Source organism: Onychostruthus taczanowskii, unplaced genomic scaffold (assembly GCF_017590055.1).
Source record: "Onychostruthus taczanowskii isolate IOZ18803 unplaced genomic scaffold, ASM1759005v1 scaffold132, whole genome shotgun sequence".
In the NCBI taxonomy this organism is placed as follows: domain Eukaryota; kingdom Metazoa; phylum Chordata; class Aves; order Passeriformes; family Passeridae; genus Onychostruthus; species Onychostruthus taczanowskii.
The window spans coordinates 1,143,894-1,165,606 of record NW_024498485.1 but is presented as its reverse complement, the minus strand read 5'-3'; the positions used below and the strand labels follow the sequence as shown (position 1 = coordinate 1,165,606).

Here is a 21,713-nt window from a genome sequence, read left to right as displayed (position 1 = left end):
TGCCATGGAGCCTGGAGCCGCCTAGGGTGGGCTGTCGACACCCAAACGCTGTCCCAAGGGGTATTACTTGAGTGAGGAGAAGAAAATCTACGCACTCCTCACCCCCAGCCCCCCAACAACAACACTCTTTTAAAGAAAACCCACTCGCTCCAGCGGAACGCCTCCCCGTCCCTTCCCCGCCGCCTCCTCCCGCACCCGCGGCCCCCCTGGTTCCCCCGTCCCGGCTCGGCCCCGGCAGGAAGGGGAGGGACCGGCGGCCGCTCCAGCCGCCCGCGGAGCTGCGAGCCACCGGGAGCCTCTGCTCTTTCCCGGGACCGGCATGTCCGCGCCCGGGACGGGCCGGCAGGCGCTGCCCGCGGCGGTAAGGCGGGCTCGGGGATGCGGGGAGGGGTGTGAGGAGGGCGGTGATGCCGCTCCGAGCTGCCCCCGGTGCCCCGCGGCCCCGGCGGGGGAGCGGCTCCGCTGCGGCACCGCCCTGGGCGCGTCCCGGGCCGGGCAGGGCCGGGCAGTGCCGTGCCGTGCCGGGCAGCAGGAGCAGCCGCAGCGCCATGGCTTTCGCCCGCTGGTGGTACGCTATGGTGAGTGCGGGGAAAAGCCCCGGCAGAGCCCCGGCAGGACCACCGCCCTGGGGAGCCGGGGCCACACCGGGGGGGCGCGGGGTGGGGCGGGCGGGATGCTCCCGATGCTCCCCTTAGCTCCCGCCGCTCCCCGGCTCTCGGGATGGAGAAGGGAGTAAGGCAAGGAGGTTGTGAGGCTGGAGGCGAGACAGCGCTTTTTTTTTTTTTTTTTTTTTTTAAAAAAAAAGGAAAAAAAAGCCCCAGTGCTTCGGGTCAGGTGGAAGCGCTCCGGCTGTCCCCGCCGCGTCCCACCCGCTGTCAGAAAGCGACGCAGAAAACTGGGGGTTTTGGTGCAGTTAGCAGTTTTCGTCGTCGCCCGAGTTACGCAGGCTCGCGGGGTGATGAAACCGCGCCAGGAGGCGTAAAACGGGATTTTGTGTGGGAATGTTCCTGTTTTGGGGGGAAATGCGCTGCGCCTTTTTCCCGGGAGCGTGTTCTTCACGGCAGGTGGGAGGCGGCGGTGCTGCCGGGAAGAGCCAGATCCTCCCCGAGAAAACCACAGCGCTCTGACGGCTCCGTGTGGCTTGGATGGACTTGGGTCTCTGCTCATTACTTTGACGAGCCCTCGACTACTTTAAAGGGCTTTTTAAAGCCTTTTAAGAAATCTTTATGGTTTATTACACGTAGGAGGAAGCAGTTGGCCTCTCTGTGGAACGGTGAAAAGAAAAAAAAAGTTTGCATTCTGTTAAAGTTTTACAGAAAGCATGTGTTGGGAAACGTTGGTATCAGAGAAAATATCACTTTAATGCAATTCCTAAATATACGTTCAGGTAGATGAAACCTCTTGCAGTTATGACTGTACTTTTAAGTTGCTTCATGTAGCTTGGATCACTGTCTTCAAGTATCAGCCATTGTGCCAGGTCAAATCAGTGTGGTGGAGATAGCACAAAATCACAAGGGGGAAAGTTTGAGAATTACTTCATTAAGTTATGGAATGGATTCAAAAGGCCTCCTTAGCTCTGTGTCATTGCATCCAGGGGAAGAAAATATACCAAGATATGGCTGTGCGTGATCAGGTAAGGAAACTGCTCCCACAGCTGCTCCTTTGGAAACCCCTGGTTGTGATTGTTGGCTCTTGTGGGTCTGGAGTCCTCTCCTGTGCAGGGAGGTAGGAGAGATGGATGAGGGGGACAGACACAAAGGAGTTTTTACTGGCTGGTTTATTTAAATCTGGGGTTGGATGCAATAAGAATCTGGGTTTCACCTTTCGATTCTTCACCTGCCTTGATTGTAACTCCCCTGGCAACTCTTCGCATCTGACAGTTTTCCAAGCAGTGTCCAAGATCTCTCTCTTCCTCCCGGTTCCAGCTGAGATCGAAAGTCAGACTCCCATCTCCTTAAATGTCTGTAATGCTGAGTTGGTTGACTTTAGCTGAGAGTCTTGCAAGACTTCACTTCTCACCCAGTTATTGCGCATCCTCCGAGATGCTGTGCAGCGGGCTTGAACCAGAGGCTTGTTAATGCTTCCTAAATCTCCTGAGGTTTAGAAGGAATTTCTTGCAAGCAAAGCCTTTAGTGAGGGCTGGATTTTTGTGTGCATAGGCGTCTGTTCTGTTGTTTGTAATTTTCTCCGTGCTTTTTCACCAGTTACTCTCTAGTTTATGAGTGCTATTTGAGTCAGAAGCTTAAAGGTGTGTCTTAATAGTGTGGTGACATTTTTGTGCACTTTAGAACAGGATGAAGATCTCAGGGAAAACTTTCTTGTTCATGACACTTATGTATGTATTTTTGTGAACACGTGATTATGGGTAGGATTGTGTGGGTTTTTGTTTTTGTTTTGTATTTTTTTAGTTAGTAAGGTTGGAAAATATTTTGAGCCAGCTTAAAAGCTACAAGGAACTCTTAGCTCATGAGTTAAACTAAAATTGTCACTTCAGCTGTACGCCCACTGTTGATGTGAGAGAGCTGGAGCTGCTCTGATCCACTGCCTTGGTTATGAATCTGTATCTCTGGAACTGGAAGATGAGCAGGAAAATGAAAGAGTGCCCAAAGAAAAAGTCAGCTTGCCATCATGAGTTGTGAATATGAATGAGCAGTGGATGTACACTGTCCTGCAAAACCTGAGCTTAGCCTTCTGACTAAACTGATTGATTTACTGTCTGGTTTTCTTGTTGGTTTTTGTTGTTGTTTAGTTTTTTGGGGGGTTTTGTTTGTTTTGTTTGTTTGGGGCTTTGTTTTGGTTTGATTTAGGTTTTTTTGGTTTTTTTTGTTGTTGTTGCTGTTTGGGGTTTTTTTTTTTGTTTGTTTGTTTTTTGTTTGTTTGTATTTCTTTTTGCATATTTAATTTTTTAGTGGAGGGTTCGAAGCTTGAAAATCCAGATAAGAAAAGTGCTGTTGAAGGGCATGATTGAAATGGGGTCCCTCATCACACCTTATGCATCAACTGTTCAGGGAACCAGCATGGATTTCTCAGGTGTACTGTGAAGCTGTGCTTTCCCAGGTTACCTCTTCAGGACAGCAGACTTTCCTGCAAGGCAGTGCTTTCACAGGCTGTTTTATTATCTGAGGCCAGGGAGTGAGTATCAAGGCTCCATGTGTACACAGTGCATTACTCAACTTACTGGGGAAAAAAAAAAAAAACCTAAACCAAAACAAATCTGCTTTGGTCTGACCATGTGTGCTTTGTTCCCTGAGCTGGAATAAGCATATTTGGCCTCTGAGTCAAAGGCTCTTTATTATAGATGGTGTTTGGCATTGCCTTCTGGAGGGAAGATGTCATGCTTTTAGTGTCTCTCTGACTTGAGTTTAGGGGTAGCAAAGTTGTGGTTTTTGTCCTGGCCTGTTCTACTCCTTTCTGGGCACTGAAGCTGCCCTGGGGTCCCTCAGGGATTTGTTCTGCCTGAGGTTGAGGGAATCCTGCCATCCCCTTCCATATCTCCCTCCTAGTTCTGGGTCTGGATGCTCTTTTGGTGCCATGGTCCTGTCTGCTGTGGGTTTCTTTGGTGTGAAGATGAGGAGGTGGACTCAGGGAGGAAGGGTAACACAGACTCAGCCCTGATAAAGGCTTGGCATGCTCAGTAAGAATCAAGAATTCTGTTCCTATGTTCCCTGACTTGGTTTAATAAAAGAAGTAAAAAAAACAAAAAGAGATCCTACACTTCAATTGGTGTTCCTGCTTTTAAAGCTATGTGTGAATTTTAAGAAGAAAACAAATGAAAGCTAGGGAAGACTTTAACAGCTGGATTCAGGATAATACTTGATTTTTGGAGCATTTTGATACTGAGGGTATCCATGCAAGAAGAAAGCCTGATTAACAATGTTCTCCTTTAGTTCCTGAGCCTTATGGCAGTGCTGGCTCTGGAATTCCTCTTCTGTGAGCAACAGGAGACTCACTGGCACTGCTCTTACTGATATATGTGCAATGTGCTTTTATTGTAGCAGTAAAAAGCACAGATAGCTGGGTAAATTGTGTCTCTACTGGAAGTGCTATTATGGAGCAGTGAATCAATTAATCTCTTACCTGAATAGACAACCAATGGGGCTTGTTTTTCCTCTGAAGAGGCACATTTGGAACATGACTATAGCATTTCCATTTTTAAAACTCGTTGAGTGTCTTAGTCATAACCAAACTCATTTTAAAAACTTGAATTGTTAGAGGTTGTCCAAAACAATTACTGAAATTTTTGTTGCTATAGTACTTTTTTTTCAGCCTGCATTTTCTCCTGCTGAGGTGCTGGAACTGATTTCTGTTGAAGACAGTGCAGTGGTACATGGATCATTGCTTTTTCCCTATAGCCATGTAAAGAAAAATCTGCAGGAACTCGTTACTTAGTGGATTAACAGGCTCTACCTCCTGCTGCTCAGTCCCAAAAACAGAAGGGAATAAATGGGTCTTGAATCATCTCCTGTCTTTACTTAACGAAACAAACCAGACGTGAATCCTCCCTCCCAGATGTCTCAGCTGCTGTGGGAAGTTACACTAGCTGAGATACTAGAGAGCAGCACTATTATGTTGCCTTTCATATTAATTTATGCTTTTTGCTTTCATTATTTTTGAAAAAGATATTTTTTTGAAGGGCAATATTCACCACTTTTCAGAGATGCAGGCAGTTCCATCGTGCTGGATACCGGTGTGTGTGCTGAGCAAAATGTGTCTTTCTTCTCGTTGCTGCTCATGGGAAGCTAATGCGATTGTACATCAGGTTTAGTGAAAGGAAGAGCACATCAAAGATGCAGGAGGTTCAGGGATCCTGAAAGAACTGTATTTCCTAATGTGCACCTGTGCCTGAACTGTTGGAGAATTTATTTTTGCTGTGTCAGCAGCAGAATTACAGCAATCATGGTAACATCTTTCTTTCAGGTGGGGAGGGCTGGGCACAGCAAGCATTTCAGAGTGTCTGAGGGGAGTTCAGATTTTGGAGTGCACACACCATGTTGGTGTCTCTGAGAGCTGTTCAGTTGCTGCTGAGGCCTGTGATTCTGACATTTCCAAAACAAGCACTGGAGAGTGTTTTGCTGCTGAGGGATGAGTGATAAGCTGAATATCTCCCAGAACTTTTCACAAGAACAGTCGTGTAACTGCCCTAAGAGTCATGACCTTATGACTGATTTCTCTTGAAATTATCCAGCAGGCCATTTACAAATGCTGTTCATTAGTGAGAAGAAAAACTTCTAAAGCATTCCCTGCTGTCATTTTTTTGGTAGCTGAAATGAATCATCCTTGCACTAAGAATTTTGAGAATTTCTTTGTGTGGAAGATAAGAGTTGAGGTCTAAATAATGACACGTCTGTTTTCTCTGTTTACAGCATGGTGATAAGAAGGCGAGTGAAGCATCTTCCAAAGCAGGAGAGAAAAAAGCAGAAGTGGAAGAGGTAAATCCAAGTGTTTGAGTGTATTAAGAAAAGTTGGCAATGAATTTCCTCCTATACTGATTTTTGCTTTTTGACAGCAAAGTGGTAGTTTTTGGACAATACACTGGTGACTCCAGACAGCCATTATTCACCCCAGGAATGTTTAGCTTTGTCTTGTTCTGCTGAGCACCCTACTGGAAATGGGTGGGTTTTTTTTTTTTTTTGCTCTGTTCACATTTTCATGCCTAATACTTGGTATCCGTGGAAGTTACCTCAGTGGGGTGTCTGCTGTGCAGTGCTGGTGCAGTGTGGGACACATCTGATGGCCCTGGCTTTTCATTTGCCCAGAAGTACAGGTGAAGGGAGTGCACCCTGATGCTTTCCACCTGGTGGTTCATCCTCAGCAGTAGCTGTGTGGGAAATGGCTTTGCCTGAGCCTGTTTGACTGCACTGCAAATCAGGGTCAGTGAATGCTTTTGTTACAGTCCTCTGAAGTAGATGATTCAAGCAATTGCTTTTCTTTCCTGCCCAGAAAGCAAGGAAAGCTTCTCTAGCCTGAGAATATGTTCCACCTTTCCTCTCCACACAGCTTGGGTTTTGTTTTTGTTTTTTTTTTTTTTTTTTCATAAATACCATTGTGCATTTATACAATCTTGGTTTAATGCCATATTCTTTGACTGCACATTGTTCTTCCTATTAGAGAAGTGCTGACATTTTTTTTTGGGAAGGGTGGGAGCTGAGGCCTGTAGTTTGGGGTTCTGGGGTTAATGTTTCTGACCTCTTATTGAGAAAAAAGATCTGTTTCCAGCAAAAACAAGACTTTTACTAAAATTTATTGTCCAGATACTCCTGCTTTTTTGAGTCCTTAGGATACTGCATGTATGTGAATTTCTTCATACGTTTTATTTGTTCCATCCACTCTGCAGTGCTTAAAAGTGGAAATGGATCAAAAACCTCTTCCAGAGACCCATTGAGGGTCACTGACTCCACTGTGACTCGTACCTACCTCAAAAACACTCTTGATTTGTTAAGCAGTTGAGGCAGCAACTCAAAGTCTTTCAACAGCTTTCCCAAGACTCTGAAATGTTACATTTTTGTTTAGAAGTCAGAGATAATTCCTATAGTCTTCAATTTTTGAGGCAGAAATTTTTAATGTATGTGTAGAGAGCTTTGGCCAACGTTGTCTAGAATACTGAGTTTTTTCACCTGCCTATTAGAAAAGGCTTGGCATTAGAAAAATTACAATAAAACATTGAGGTCTTTGAAGAGTTTGTATCCATGCTGAAAGGAAAACAGTAAAATCAGTGTGGTTGTTTTTTAACCAAAAATAGCAGCAAACAACTCTTGTCTCTCAGATTCTTTGGGTGTATAGTCCTGAAGGAGTGAGAGAAGGAAGGCAGAGCTTTGAAAAGCAGATTTAGGAAGGGCCTGACACTGGTTTGAGTGGGAGATGTCAGGTAGCCACAGCACCAGGAGGAGCTCTGCATGAAGAGTGTTAGGGTGTAGCACTAACACTATTAACCCTTTCTTCTTGGAGACTTAAGAGCAGACTGAAGAAAATACAGCAGGTTTGGTGTAGATAGAAACCTGTTTGGTAAGAAGGGATGCCATGGTGGACAGTGGTGGGCAGCTGAGTGTGTGTCTGTGCATGGAGCCTTGGGGAAACAGGCAAAAGTTGTGCTGGAAATTCCAGATGTGTTAGGATATGTAATTGGGGGAAAAAATATAAATAAAGGCAGTTCTTCATCAGTGTAGATGTCAATAAAAGTATTGTATTAATATGATAATAAAAATACATTGTATTAGGCATTGCTCCAGGACAAAGGCTCAAGTCGTAGGGAGCTGTCTTAAAATCTTGATGTCTTGGTTGTTAGAACCTTACATTTATTGAGTTCACCTTCTAGGGAGAGTAGACACTTGCTGAAAATCTTGGGGGGAAAAAACTAGCTGAGAATCTCATTTCAGCTTTACTGAAACATTTTAATTCCTTGTGGGTGTGTGTATGGGGGAATGTGGGAAGTGGGAAAATAGAAACTTCCACAGACACTGAAGGATTTGATCTGTTGCCTTAGAAGAAACTTAGATTGACGTAAAAATAAAGTACACAGACATTAAGCAGAAAAAACTATAAACTTATGTTTCTATAGTTGTAAGTAAGAGTATTCCTTAAGTAAGTAAGACACTGTATCAATAAATGGTGAAGGGTTTATAGTGTAGTAATGTAAATGTATAGAGCAAGCTAAGAGTTTAGAAGTTACAATAGAAACGTGTGTAGGTGTGACAGTAGCTCACTGGATAAAAGTATACTAATTGCAACAGAAATAAGTAAAAGTGATAGTTTAAGAATGCAAAATAAACTTTGTAGCAACTGTCCATTGGATTAGAAAGTTATATATTGCCTTGTAACAAAGAACTTGTGTGACTACGTTGAGCTGTGGCTGACTGCTTGCTCTTTAAACTCTCACAGCCTTTGAGACTGATGTTTATCTGGGCAATAAATAGTTTTTAGCCCAGCTGTAGTCCCATCCCTTCAAATTAAAGCGCCGATAATAATAGGGGGGTGTTAACAGAAAAGAATGGTGGGTGTTGCAACTGCTGGTTGCTCATGCAGGTGAAGCTGTGGCATATTGCTGCAGCTGGGATGCAGCTGCCACCCTGCAGGAGTGAGTGCTGTGCTGCAGGTTTCCCAGATCTTCCCTCTGTAATCTCACTGTGGTGGGACCTCGTGGACCTGGGCCAGCGTGTTTGCAGCATGCCACTGCAAAGGGTATGGAACAGTAAATTTCCTTTCTTCCCCTTGCTTCCTGGTGTTCCAAGGCTCTTAGCAGTTTGTCAGCATGTGAGGGACAGCTGGTGTGGTTTTATTTTATTCCCCATCTGGGCATTGTCTTCAGCTTATGTATGTGTGTGCCCTTCTACCAATTTCTGATCACTTCCACTTTTGAGGCCATTGGGGCACGAGTGCTCTAGAAACTCTTGGATACTAAAATGTAAATGTTTTCAAAGGCAGGTGGCACAAAACCACTGAAGAAAAACCCAGGATGGTTTGTAAAATACACTGAACTTAAGAAATCTCTGACCCCCAGACTGAGTCTGGAAGAGTATTTAGAAGAAACATCAACACAGACCTGAACTATTTTTACATAACTGGTTTTGTTTTTTTCCCTACATGCTCCTGACCACTGTTAGAGACCGAGGACTGATAAAAGTGAGGCTTATCCAAACTCAGGAAGGCAGGTCTTGCACTGTGATGAGGCACATGGTCCTGCTGTCCTAACCTTGCATGCCACGTCCAGCCTGTCAGAGGGCTGCCCTTGGGGCACAGGGTGTTCTGCCACATGAAATTCACAAGAACAATGCAGAACAAGTGCTCACATTGTGCGTGGCTGTGCTCTGAAACCCCCCTGCTCTGTGTTGATCCATGTTAATGATGTGGAGAAAGGCCTGTTCTCTTTTTACTGGCGCAGAGGGAAATGCCAGGGAGAGATCCTGTATCTGTGTAAAAGCCCAGCCTGTGCATGGCTGCTGTCTGGATGTGAAAATGTGATAGTAACAAGGAAGACAGAGTCTTCTTTGTTAAGTATATATGTAATCGTATATTACAGGAACTGGAAGCCCCAGCTTAGGCCGTATTTCATCAGGTATGGTGTGAAACAGGGTCCTCTCTAACCCTGTTAGAGGCTTTTTGGGTTGTTCTTTACAGGAATGCAGGCAGAACCTGTGCTGCTTCTCCAGCTCCTCGTGCTTATCAAGAAATATATTCTTTACTTTGAAAAGGATGACAGTGACCATTGGTGCTAAAGCACCTCTCTTCTTTTAGAATGGATTCTTTGCCCTGAAATCAGTGTGTCTGTGATACTTTTTAATGCTGAGGCTTGCCACGTAGGATTGCTCATCCAGAGAAAGCATTGATGCTGAGTAAAGGCATTGTGACTGGTGAAAATCTCGTTGGGGTGCCCACTGCTGGTCTGAGTTGTGGAAGTGCATGGGTAGTTTTTACCTGGGGTGTTTGTGAGGTTTCTTTTCACTTTGGTACCAATTTATTAATTTATATCTGCATTGTTTGTTTGTTTTCCTTCCCCTTTGTGCCTCACGGCTCCTCTAGACTGGCAGAGAGGATTGTGTCCTTAATCCATCTTCAGCAGAGGAGTGGGAAGGTTCTGGGAAGCACAGCAGCAGCTTCTCTATGTGTCTCCCTTTTCTGTTTTGGTGCTTCTTTTGGCTAAAATGCCAAAGGTAGTTGAAAAATATTTCAGTTAAATGCTGGTACTTGCTGAGAGCTGTTGCAATGTAAGTGTCTGCCTTCAGAAGGAATACAGGGTGATTGCTGCTCGAGCTGTTCTTGAATGAAAGATTGATAGGGGGAGGCTGAAATGCTGCTGATGGTTGTCAAAAGCATTTGCAGAACAGAGATTGCACATCCTTGCCTGTTGTTTTTTTATTTTTATTTTTCCTCAAGACAAGTGTGCTGTAAGCATTCTTATTGCAATCTTACAATGAACACTTGAATGTTGTCATCCAAAATGAACACTAAGTGCCACATTTCTGGACACCAGTCTTAACACGTCTTCCTTTGCAAATCCATTTAGCAGAAGAATGTATATTTCATCTCCCCCCATTAAACCTGCAGAATTAGTATTCCACTCTGAAACAGTGTTCTGTCTTTCTGAAGCCACTACTAACAATGAAGAGTAGACTGTCAGTACCTGTGTGCCACAGCTTTCATTCCTTCACACACAATTCTTTACAGGCCCATAATGCATTTAATTAATTTCATAAAGAAGCTGTGCTTTGGTAATTCATTGTCTCTGTTAATACCAGGTTGGGAAGCAAGGTGTGAGCACAGCTGCAAGGTAATTCTTCACTTGTTTGTGTCTGAGAATGCCACAGAAGAAAAATACTCTTCCAGTTCTTGCAGGGGCAGAAGATGAGAACAGCTGTGATGCATTTGTCAGTAAAGGGTATTTGAGCTGGTTTGCATGGAGAGAACATCTTGGGAAACACCCTGATATCCTTATTTTAATCAGGGTGAAAGAAGGATGAACCTGAATTGAATTATAAACGTTGAGTGATGTGGCCAGTGCTTCTGCTTTTACAAATGTAATGAGGATACCTGGATACCAAAGGAGCTGCTGTTGAAAGATGACTCTGGGAACTAAAATATATATTACTCCATGTGCTGTGGTCAGTATTCACTGAGTGATACTCATTTGATATGGTGGCTTCAGCTTCCACGTGGCTTACCTCCAAGTAGTCTTTCTCTGTTGCAGAGGAGAATTTATTTGTTAATTTTTCTTCTCTATCTTTTATTGCTGTTTGGTTTACCACCAAACATTTATTGGCATTAACATTTTTTTTTCTTTATTCTGTTTAGTTGTTTAACACAAGTTCATAGTCTGAACAAGGATTTATTTCACCCTGTTAGCTGGTTCTGGGTTTGGAGGAGGCTTTTCTTTGATTTGTTTTATTGTTTTTCAGGAGGACGTTGGTTTTTTTCTTGGTTTTTTTTTGGTGGGGGGGAGGGTTTAGGAGGTGGGATTTTTGGGTTTTGGTCTGGGTTTATTTCTGGGGGTTTTTTTTGGGTTTTTGGTTTTGGGGGTTCTTTTTGGTTTTTATTTTGGGGGGTTGTTTGGGCTTTTTTTTTTTTTTTTGGTTGTTATTTTGTTTTAAATTGTTAGTTTGGTTCGGTTTGGCTTTTTGGGGCTTTTTTTGTAGCTCAGACTTGCTGGGAGGTGGGGAAAGCTTTCCTTGTGGCTGAAATTTTTGAGTGTGTTGGTAAGTGTCATAAAGACTCCCTTCTCTAAAACAGTACTCTATGGATTTGTGGAATTCTGTGATTTGGTGATATTTTCAGAGCATCACAGTTTTGTGAGACATAGTCTTTGGTACCATGGGTAAATCTTAAACCCTGAGCCAAAGGCTGAGCATGAGGTGGCAGTCAAGATCTGTGGTGCTGAAGGTGTGCCCACAATTCTGATTGCTCTTCAGAGTTTTTTGTTGTTGTTGGGTGGTTTTTTTTTTTTTTTTTTGGGGGGGGTTTTTTTTTTTTTTTTGGGGGGGGTTTTTTTTTTTTTTTTGGGGGGGGTTTTTTTTTTTTTTTTGGGGGGGGTTTTTTTTTTTTTTTTGGGGGGGGTTTTTTTTTTTTTTTTGGGGGGGGTTTTTTTTTTTTTTTTGGGGGGGGTTTTTTTTTTTTTTTTGGGGGGGGTTTTTTTTTTTTTTTTGGGGGGGGTTTTTTTTTTTTTTTTGGGGGGGGTTTTTTTTTTTTTTTTGGGGGGGGTTTTTTTTTTTTTTTTGGGGGGGGTTTTTTTTTTTTTTTTGGGGGGGGTTTTTTTTTTTTTTTTGGGGGGGGTTTTTTTTTTTTTTTTGGGGGGGGTTTTTTTTTTTTTTTTGGGGGGGGTTTTTTTTTTTTTTTTGGGGGGGGTTTTTTTTTTTTTTTTGGGGGGGGTTTTTTTTTTTTTTTTGGGGGGGGTTTTTTTTTTTTTTTTGGGGGGGGTTTTTTTTTTTTTTTTGGGGGGGGTTTTTTTTTTTTTTTTGGGGTTTTTTGGGGGGGTTTTTTTGTTTTTTTTTTGGTGATTTTTTTTTTTTTTTTTATTTTTTTTGGTGGTTTGGTTTGGTTTCTTTGGGGTTTTTTTTGGGTTTTTTTTTGGTTTTTTTTTGTTTGTATTGCTTTTTTTTGTTTGTTTGGTTTTGTTTTTTTTTTTTTTTTTTTGGGGTTTTTTTGGGGGGTTTTTTTTTTTTCTTTTTTGGGGGCTTTTTTTTTTTTTTTAATTTTCTCTTTGAAAAGGGGAGGCTAGCACTTCAGATTTTGAGCTACTTGGGCAACTTAATTAAAAGCTGAAGGATTGGTGGGTAATCCTCATTAGAGTCTTCAGTGCTCTGTGTTAGAGACAAAGCCCAAGGCGTTCTGCATCTCCTGACTCTCTACAAAATTACAAATGCATCACATCTCCATCACCTGCCTCCAGTATCATTACCAGCCCGGCTGGAGCACTGCTTCCTTCCTTAGGGAGTTAAAAATGCTCCTTGTAGCCAGAGCTACAGAGTATGTGCAGGGAGACTCTGCTCCCTTAGGAATGTGTGGTCAGAGGAGAAAATATCAAGACAAACCTGACTGACACATGATGGAATGGGGCTGCGAGGCTGCTGGCTGTCTCTGGGCTGTGTTTGGGGTGTCTCTGGGATTTGCTGCTGCTTTTTACTTTAAGCAGATCCCTCAGCCTGGGCAGAGACCCCAGGTTTTGTGCAGGTGTGTAAAGGGCAGCAGCACTGCACTTCAGTGCCTGTGCAGGAAGGTCCTGGGCTGGAACGCTCCCAGCATCCTTTTAACAGGCAAAAAACAGTGTTTTGCAGCATCCTGGGGAGTCTTACTGGGATGTCGTTCTTTCCCTGGTGTGATCCTGGATGTCAGATCCCTCTTAGTTTCAGCTGGTACCAGATTTGGGCTGCATTTTGTTAATCTCGTGTGCGTGGCCCCCTGCCTCATCTCTGGAGGTGACTGCAGAGTGTGCGTCTTTGCTCCAGCTTTTTGTTTGCCAAACAGAACCAGAAGGAGGAGGTGGAATTACCTGAATGGCAGAGGTCTCTGCATCTCCCGGATTGTTACAATTCTAGCGTCCCATCTACTGAGAACTGGTGCTTCTGAGTTTGCTGCTTGAGTCTCTGGTCCTTCTGCAGCCTGCCCTGCTTGTTGACATGTGAAGTCTTGAACTGCATTGTGAATCTTGTGCTTCTTAGGAAAAAAAAACCCATAATTTTGCCCTTAACTTTGTGTCTTCACTTCCTTGCCCCAGGATGTTACCTCCTGGCTGGTCATTCACTTGCAATAGCTCGTCCCTGTTGTTTTCACGATACTTTTTGTGTAGATACTGTTGCTTTAACTGTTAGCTTGAAATGGAGTCGCTGTGCCACAGGAAATAGCAGAGATTTATGTATCGTCCATAAAACACTGCAGGAAGACTCAGGCTGCTCTGGGTGTGCGCATTTCTGGGCTCTGAAATGTGCCTGTGTGAATTAAAGCTACGTGGGAGAATTCATTTTTTGATGACTCGCCTTGCAAAAATGTTCTAGGGGACATTTTTAAGCGTGCTTTTTCTTTTTTTTAATAGTTTGAGTTAGGTTTGAGGGAGAGGTTTTTTTGTTTGTTTGTTTTACAGTTTTACTTGGCTTTTCTTTTCCTTCATCAACACTTCTGACCTTTATTATGTCTTTTTATTTTCTAGAAGAAACAAGCAGGCGCTCATGTCAGCCAGCCGCCCAAAACAGAGACGAGTGGAGCAGCTGCTTCTGCTAAGGTAATGTGTGTACTTAAGGAAATTATACTTTTTTACAAGTGGAGAGGATGTGGTGTGACTCCCTCCCCTGCGCTGGGATGGAAAATTATTTGTTTGCCCATGTTCAGCACCACGGGGGTGTTCTTTCGTGACTTGCTAGAAATTGTAACCTGTTGAAAGGAAAGGGGAGTGCAAGCCAGCAGAACGCTTCTGTTGACATCGTGAGGAAATAAATGGTAACATTCTCCCTTTAGACATCTTCTTTGGTAGTTTCCCAGTTATTTTAAAGGATCCTGGCCCTGTTGCTGTCAGTGGGCACCTTCATTATTTGATTTTGGGGGTGCTGTGTTTCTTTCTTCAGCCTGAGGTGTTGGTATTTTTGGGTGAGTTTGAAGAGATGACAGCTTGCCTTTGCTTTCATTGCCTCCAGGGCAGCCCAGCTGGTCATTCAAGAAGCATTTTAAAGCTGGATTGCAAAGGAGTGCAGGGGCTATTCTCTGAGGGGAAGCAGGGTGCTGGGGTCTGGCAGGGTGTTGAAGGAGGGCGCTGAAAATTCTCCTGCCGATGCTGCCCCCGGCAGACATTGTTCGATGCACAATCGTCACAGGTGAGGAAGATTCAGATCACTTAAAAGACAAGCACTATGTTTTATTGAGGTAAATAAATATTTTTCTAATGGAATTTAATGAAGTTTGACGGTAAGGTTTTAACCCCAGCTGGAGTCCAGGGAGAACTCAGCCTGGGCCCATTTTGGTGGCAGCATTCAAGAGCGGGCAGCTGGGTGCTGGTCAGCAGTGCAGACAATATTAATGCCTTTGAGTCTGGTACCATGCCCTGCCTTGAAATTCTGGGTTTCAGAAGCACCTTTTGAGACATTTCTCAACCCACCTTCACTCCCGTGTGTGTGCCAGGGGCTTTCCAGCTCCTCCAAGATGAGGAGCTGGCTGCTCCGAAGGCAAGCTGAGAGGGGTCCACAGATCCACCACAGTGTTCCATGTCTGGGGGAGCCTCTTGTTGGAAGGATCCTAACAGCAGGAACTGTTTCTGCTTTTGAATGGGATTTTTTTACTTTCTCGATCAGTGCTTTTGTAACACAATGCACCTAAAGGTAGCTGCATGCTTCCTAAGTAATTTATTTTTCCTTTTTACTCAGTGAGGGAGGAGACAAAGATATAAATCCTGTTGTCCGTTTCTTTCAATGTTTCTGTCTATTACTAAAGACAGCACAGCATTTTAATTTTTTTTTTTTCTTTTCTTTCTATTCCATGCACTTTGCCAAGGTTTACCCCTCCTACTCAACATGGATGTCACCAGCTGCATAGTCACAGGGATGCTTACATCTAATTTGCTGACTAATACATTCAATTTTTTTTTTTCCAGTATATGTTCTTTCTGTGATAAGTAGAAAGATGTTTTAAGTGTGTAAGTCACAATTCATGCATGCTATTAAGCCTAGGAACTGGAAGGTAGTGTCATGAAAATAATGCAATGGAATTGCAACTTAGATTGTGTATTTTAGCAGTACTCTCCAGTTTCTGTGACATTCCAGCATACTTACTGGTAAAGATTATGTACTATGAAAATACTCATCTCATACTATCTAATATTGACTTTTAATCAGTAGCTAATTCAAGTTCAGCCTTTTCAGTTCAACTCAGCCATTTCCATCTTTTTTCATTTAGGCTAAATGTTCTGTTAATTGTAACTTTTACTCTCAACAATCTCCTGTGATCCTCTAGTGTTACATAAAATAAAGGAAAACTCAGAGATTTATTGTAGTTTGTGCCACCTATACCTTTTTTCAAGCCATTTGTCTGGCTGTTTTCTTTTCTGCCTTTATTTTTGTCTCTAAAATATCTATTGAAAAAAAAAACCCCAATTTTGCATGTTTTTTTGTTTTGTTTTTGGTTTTGGTTTTTTTTTTTTTTTGTTGTTTGTTTTTTTTTTTTTTTTTTTTTTTTTTTGTTTTTTTTTTTTTTTTTTTAACAGGAATTTTACAGGAAGGGAAGTATTTCTTGAAAAGTCAAGGCAGCACATTCTACTTTCCTGCAAAACCAGATCAAATCTTTTAGTGCAGTCAGAAATACTCCATGAGATTTTGGACACTTTGGGACCACTGTGTCTTCTATTATTTATTTCTTCCTGTTGTAGCTTTAATAATTCTCCTGGTCAGTGGTATTTACTTGTCATTACTTATCCCAGCTGCATTTCTAAATCCTTACCAGTGGCAAGGGAGGTGGGATAGTTAAGTTGTTCCAGCTCACGCTTTTTATTTTTTTAACCAATTCCTACCTTATGGTGAAATTAATTAAACTGAAGAGCCAAGAGGGGGTTTGCTGCCTGCACAGCAGACCTGAGCAGTTTTTCCTTCAGCTAGAAAGCAACAATAACTGATGGCTTCTTTCTTCTGGCGATTCTGGCTTTCAGATGCAGGAGCTTGTGTGTGGTGGAGGATTGTCGCTGTGTCCTGCGGGCAGTCTGGTTGTCCAAGGGAGAGAGCACTCAGCTGCCTGGCTTTGTTTTCCTGCACTGTCCCTGAGAAATGCAGCTCTCTGTGCCTCCACTTTACCCCTGTGCTCTCTGTTGTGCCACTCTGGAATCGCAGGCGGTATTTACCTACTGCCTCTGCTCCCTGTGCCCTTACAGGGGTGTTAATCCTCTGCCTAAGTGTCCCTGTGGTGCAAGAGTGCTGCCTCCTCCTCTGCACTCAGGAGGCTCAGTCAGCAGCCGGGACGTGCCCAGTTTTTGTGTGACTCAAGGCCAAATGGATAATTTAGGGAGGCTTCACCGAGGCAGCTCTTCTGACTCCTTTGTTTCTGCGACAAACCTTTCTTTCCTCTTCGGAGCGCTGCTCGGCTGCTGGTTTGGGTTTTCAGCGAGCACCTGTCTTGGCAGGAGTGAAAAGGGAGGTTCAGGTGAGGCTGCCATCATCAGGAATGTTTGCTGGGTTGCCCAAGAGCAGCCTCTTCCCTGCACGCCCTGCCTGCCGAGGTGCACAAACCAGGCCGTGGCTGCCAGGATCAGCAGGCAGGAAAAACTGAACCAACCTCCTCCTTCTCCTGCCAGTGCCGCTGTGTTTCCTTTCACAGCCTTTAATGAGGATATTGCCAGTTCCACAGCCATCAGGAAAGCCAATTTCCACCTCAGTGTTCAGTCGTGTCTATTAATAGAAGGCCCTAATACTTGAACACAGCTGGATCCAGACACCCTTCCTGGATCTTTGTGTTCTTATATGGTATTTTTGTTGATAACAGATGGAGTTTTGCTGCTTTTTTATGTAGCAGATTTTTTGCATTGCTCCTAATGAGTAATTATTTTCTTTTTCTGGGTGGCTGCTATAGCTTAGAGAAGTGAGAATCTTTGTCTGTATTACTTTCATGGCCTATTGAAGCAGTGCTGCGAGAGCTCAACAGCATTTTTAATAATTATTGTTATTTCCTGTTTTCAGAGGAAGATTCTTGACCTTCATGATTTAATAAATTTAAGGTTAATTACTTTTAGCTGGCACCCAAATTAACATTGTTTTAAAGGGGAATCCTTTCTGCTTTCTCATGGCACAAACAAGAAAACAAGGAAAAAGAAGAGAAGTTGATAATATCTTTGAGTGAAATCCCTACTATTTTTGCAGCAGGCAAATTAATCTAGCTTATTATCAAAAGTGGCACCTACTGTCAGTGGTTTTTTTTCTGCTACACACCTTATTAACTGTCAGCAAATATTTATTTTGTGAGCTTTGCAGAGGCACCTTATTGTGAAGGAAGAAATTTTTTGAGTAGAAGGCATCTGAAGTCACAGGATTGTTTGGGAACGTCCACAGAAATGCATAAAATTTTTCTCACATTTCCAGTCATATTGTGAAGGTTGGAAATGCTACCTCTAAGACTTGAGATTATTCAGAAAAAAATACCAATTCAGGTTATCTGAGGACTTAGTTTCCATGTTCTGTCCAGGGTGGGTGTTTGCATGACACAGATTCACAGTTTATGGGTGTTCTGCAGCAGGACTGTGGCAAATCATGGGGCTCTTCCTGGAAATTGCCCTCAGAGCTGTTGGCAGCACGTGAAAATCAGGAGGGCTGTGCCTGTGTGGGGAACAGTGCTGGCTTTCTTGGTGGCAGAGGCACGCTAAAAATAGACCTAAACGTTAAAAACTGGAAGCTGCTGGAGTACAAAAGGTGCCTCATGCGTGGAAGAGCTGGCTTTCTGTGAAGATACAGGATTTGCAACTTGCAGAGCTGTGCAGTGGTCAAAATAGCACAACCTTTGCACAAAAAAAAATTCTATACTTCACTCAGAAATGGGATATTTTCTTCATCAGTCTGCGGATGTTTATCCCTTTATAATTCCCTTCCAGTGCTGACTTATTTCTTATTATTCACTCATGTTAAAGGGCAATACAGAGGTTATTATGAGAAAGTGGCTGAAGGTTTTGTTAGTGGCACAGGGCTCTTTGTTGAAAAGAAAAACCAACAAACTCTCCTGTAATACCACAGGTATTGAAAATTTTATTATATGGCAAAAAGAAATTCAAGAACAGACCATTATTGGTATTTCAAGAAGCACCTGTTAATTTCTAAACTAATAGGGATTATTTGGGTTTGTTAAGCTTAAAAATAGCCCTACTCAGTCAAGTTTAGGCCTCAAGTGGCCAAAACCCTCTCAATTACTTTCAATTGGCAACATCCATGCACTCGGAGAGTCTGGGTAATCACTCCAAATTTAGAGAGTGTAAACTTGTAATGGGGCTGAGGGGAAATGAGCAGCTTCCTTCCCTCGGCACAGGCGCTGAGAAATCGAAATGGAGGCAAATGCTGCTTTTTGGAGGCCGAATTTCAGCTTCGCCCCTTGCTTTCGCTGCGTGTCCCTCGGTGCCAGCTCAGTGACAGCTGTCCCTGCTGGGCCACCCTGCTCTGGCCAGCTCCGCAGGGAGCAGCAGCAGCAGGGGCTCTGCTGCCTGTGGCTCAGCACGGGAGCCCAAACCTGCAGGTCCGGGTGCCCTCCCCTGTGCTGCTGGGTGGGGATGGTGTGGCTCAGCGCTCGGGCTTGCCAAGGGCTTGGCTTGGCCAGCAGCTCCCGGCAGGCACAGCCCCAGCGCCGGGGCCAGGAGCAGCCGTGTCCCTGCAGCACCCCGCAGCCACGCGTCCCCCAGGTGAGTTGGCTCTCCCTGCTTCGCTTCCCTGCTGCCTCTGCCTCAGGCTTGTTTGTGTTCCTGCTGTAGTTTTATCTTTCTTCTTTTTTTTTTTTTTTGGTCTTGTTTTCTCCCATTTCTCCCCCTCTCTGGGAGTTCTGTGGGCTGCGATAACACCAGCCGCCAGCTCCAGGGTTTTCTGGCGTGCCTCCCCTGTCAGCAGGCTTGAGGCATTCCAGAGCAGCAGTGTAGTTAATAATTTTCAGTTTATTTATTTGGATATACTGGAAACAGCCTTCTCAGACACCACGTGACACGGCAGTTTGGAGGAGAGAGGGACAAGGAAGAGCAAGCTTTAAAAGCGCTGTCCAAGTTGTTCTGTATTTATATTTTTGCTTTGGGGCGGGGTTGGTATTTTTTCCTTGCTCGCAGCCCACGCTGTGCTGCCTTCCAAGACCTGTGTGATTTTTTTTGGCATACTAATGCAGAGCCTATACAGAGTATTGCATAGTCAGGGTGCGGTGTTCTGCAAGAGCAACTCCTTGTTTGAACTGTGCTCAGGTATCAGTAGTTTATTGCACTTAAAAAGATATGTTTTAGCATATCTAAGATATGCTAAAACATCTGGAAAAAATAATACTTTTCAATGAATTGTATTGTTTGTGCAGTAGTGAACATTAGATAGGTAGGCATTGCTTAAGTAATGCCACTGTTTGATTATTGTTGGTAATATTGTCTCTCCTTTGGAGAAAGTTAAAGTAGTGCATGAAATAGCCCAGAATTTTTAAACATTGCAGACTCCTCTGCTGAGTACTTGATCTCTTTTCTTTTTTTCTTTTTTTTTCTTTTCTTTTTTTTTGGTAACTAGTTTCCTCAATGTTGTGGTGGTTTAGATTTATGTAGTACAATTTATAATAGCTATTTCTGCATTTCTGCATTAGACATTTTATTTTCTAGACTACCATTTGTTACATTCAGTCTTTTATACAACAGTGCTTTCTTGAGTGCTGTTTTGGGGGGTTTTTTTGGGTTTTGGGGTGTTTTTGTTTCCTTTGAGTGCTTAGATACATGGGGTAAATTTTGTTTCTGATCATGGAGTTGCAGAAGCGAGCTCCATTACCAGTTTTTCCTCATGGCTCTGGTTGTAGAGCTTTGCACATTAGGGGGACATTTCCAGTTTGAATTCTGGGCAAGGCTGTGCTGCCCTGGTGGCCCTTGGAAGACTGGGAGTGAGGGTAGAGAAGAAACCTCTATCTCCAGAAAGAAAAGGAGATGTTTTTTCACTGCCTTGGTCTCCAGCCTCTCCACTGTCACCGTTTCTGCCCCTTGTTTCCCTGAGAGGACGATGCTCGTGCTCATTAACGCTGCGGGGCTTTGTCCAGAGTCTTTTCTGCCAAAGGGAGAACCTGGCGTGGGGAGAGGGAGGGTGGCAGCTTTCAGCACTCTTTGGGAGCTCCTTAAGGCTCAGGAACCCTGCTGGCTTTATGGAAGAAGTCAGGTCTGTGCCTGCCTTTGTGCCGTGCTCAGCGCAAGTGCTGGAACCACCTAGAAAATGAACATTTTTGATCCCCAGGAGGGAAGACCCCTGTGAGGCAGGATAAAACCTCACCAAAGTGGAGATTTTGTATTTTTTACCTGAACCATAATGCAGTTATTCCTCCAGAACATGCCGAAGGCCCTTCAGAAGTAATTTTAACTTGAAGCCAATGCTGAAGCAAGAAGTGCCCCAATCTGCTTCTTTTTAAGTGGGAACAATAACACAGTGCTGAAATTTTCTAAAATTATCTGAGAGCAAAGCACAGCAACACACCACCACCAGCCCTGGTTATGCAGCTTTGCCCTGAGATGATATTTTAACAGCCAAGTTCTATTTAGATTCCTTGACTTGGTGTTTTTTTATTTACTCTCCTGTGTTCTCCATTCATTTTGATAGCCACGTCTGTGTCAGCCCCTACAACCATTCATGAATAATTTTTTCTTTCCATCTTCTCTGCGTTCTGGGAGTGAAAAGAACAAATTTCCTGTTCTGAGTGCTGCTCTCACATTTGGTATTGCCTGGTTTGATTGCTGCAGTGGAAATAATCGAGTTCACAACCTCAGAGACCTTTAATGAAGATGAAGCTGTGTTTTACGTAAAGTTGTAAACGTAAAGTTGTTTTACACTGAAGCTGTGTTTCGGTGTCCTTTTCAACCCCCTCTTTGGAGAACACTGGTTCTGTTTGTGGCTCCCTGCTTCTGTTTGTGGCTCCCCTTTGCATCCCAGCCCTGCAGAGCAGAGTGTGGTGTGACACTGCAGACCAAGTGACACAAATCCCAGCTGAGCTCAGCCGCGCCGCGTGGCATGTGGCTGGCACCTAATCTCCTGTTTTCCTGGTGTTTATTTGCCAGCCTGCTGCAGACAACTGTGGAACATTCTGGCGTTTGAAACAGCATGCAGAGAATGGAAACAGCTGGCTGGAGAGGTTGCAGCTGAATGCTCACGTGAGGCAAAAGTGAAAAGAGGATTTTTGAGCTGCCCACAAAAGCAGGGGAGCTCGTCTGCAGTGAGCAGCTCATACATTACTGCAAACCTCTCTTGTGCAGGGTGGGAACCTGAGAAGAGGCTTGACAGGACTGGGGCACTGCTTCTAATATCTGAATATGACTGAGTGAAAGTGAAATTTCAGTGCCTGCCAGCTTGTGGTTTATTGTCACAGGAACAGGAAGTTTCCAGGAGGAGGTAAACATGTTTTAAGGGGAAATAAGAATGAGGAGTTTAAAGCTGATTGTTGATTAACTTAAAAGAAAGAAGGATTGTGCAGCCTGACATACTGAAGTGGTCTGTTTGCAGACACACAGAATGTGAAGGCAGCAGATGAAGTCTGTCACCCTGCTTGAAATTTACTGACTTTTTTTCCAGATCACTTTC

General features: G+C 43.7%; 1 protein-coding gene across 9 annotated transcripts in view; it reads left to right on the top strand.

Annotated features, from left to right (window-relative positions):
• The first annotated feature begins 248 nt into the window (after positions 1-248).
• Positions 249-21,713, top strand: part of CAST (calpastatin) — a 51,328-nt gene continuing 29,863 nt past the window's right edge. For 2 of the 9 annotated variants that reach the window (XM_041396915.1, XM_041396909.1), the window contains exon 1: positions 18,311-18,826. In XM_041396915.1, coding sequence (XP_041252849.1) covers positions 18,476-18,826 — 351 coding nt within the window. In that variant the 5' untranslated portion in view covers positions 18,311-18,475. The other 7 variants (XM_041396916.1, XM_041396911.1, XM_041396918.1 and 4 more) reach the window with 7 other exon arrangements.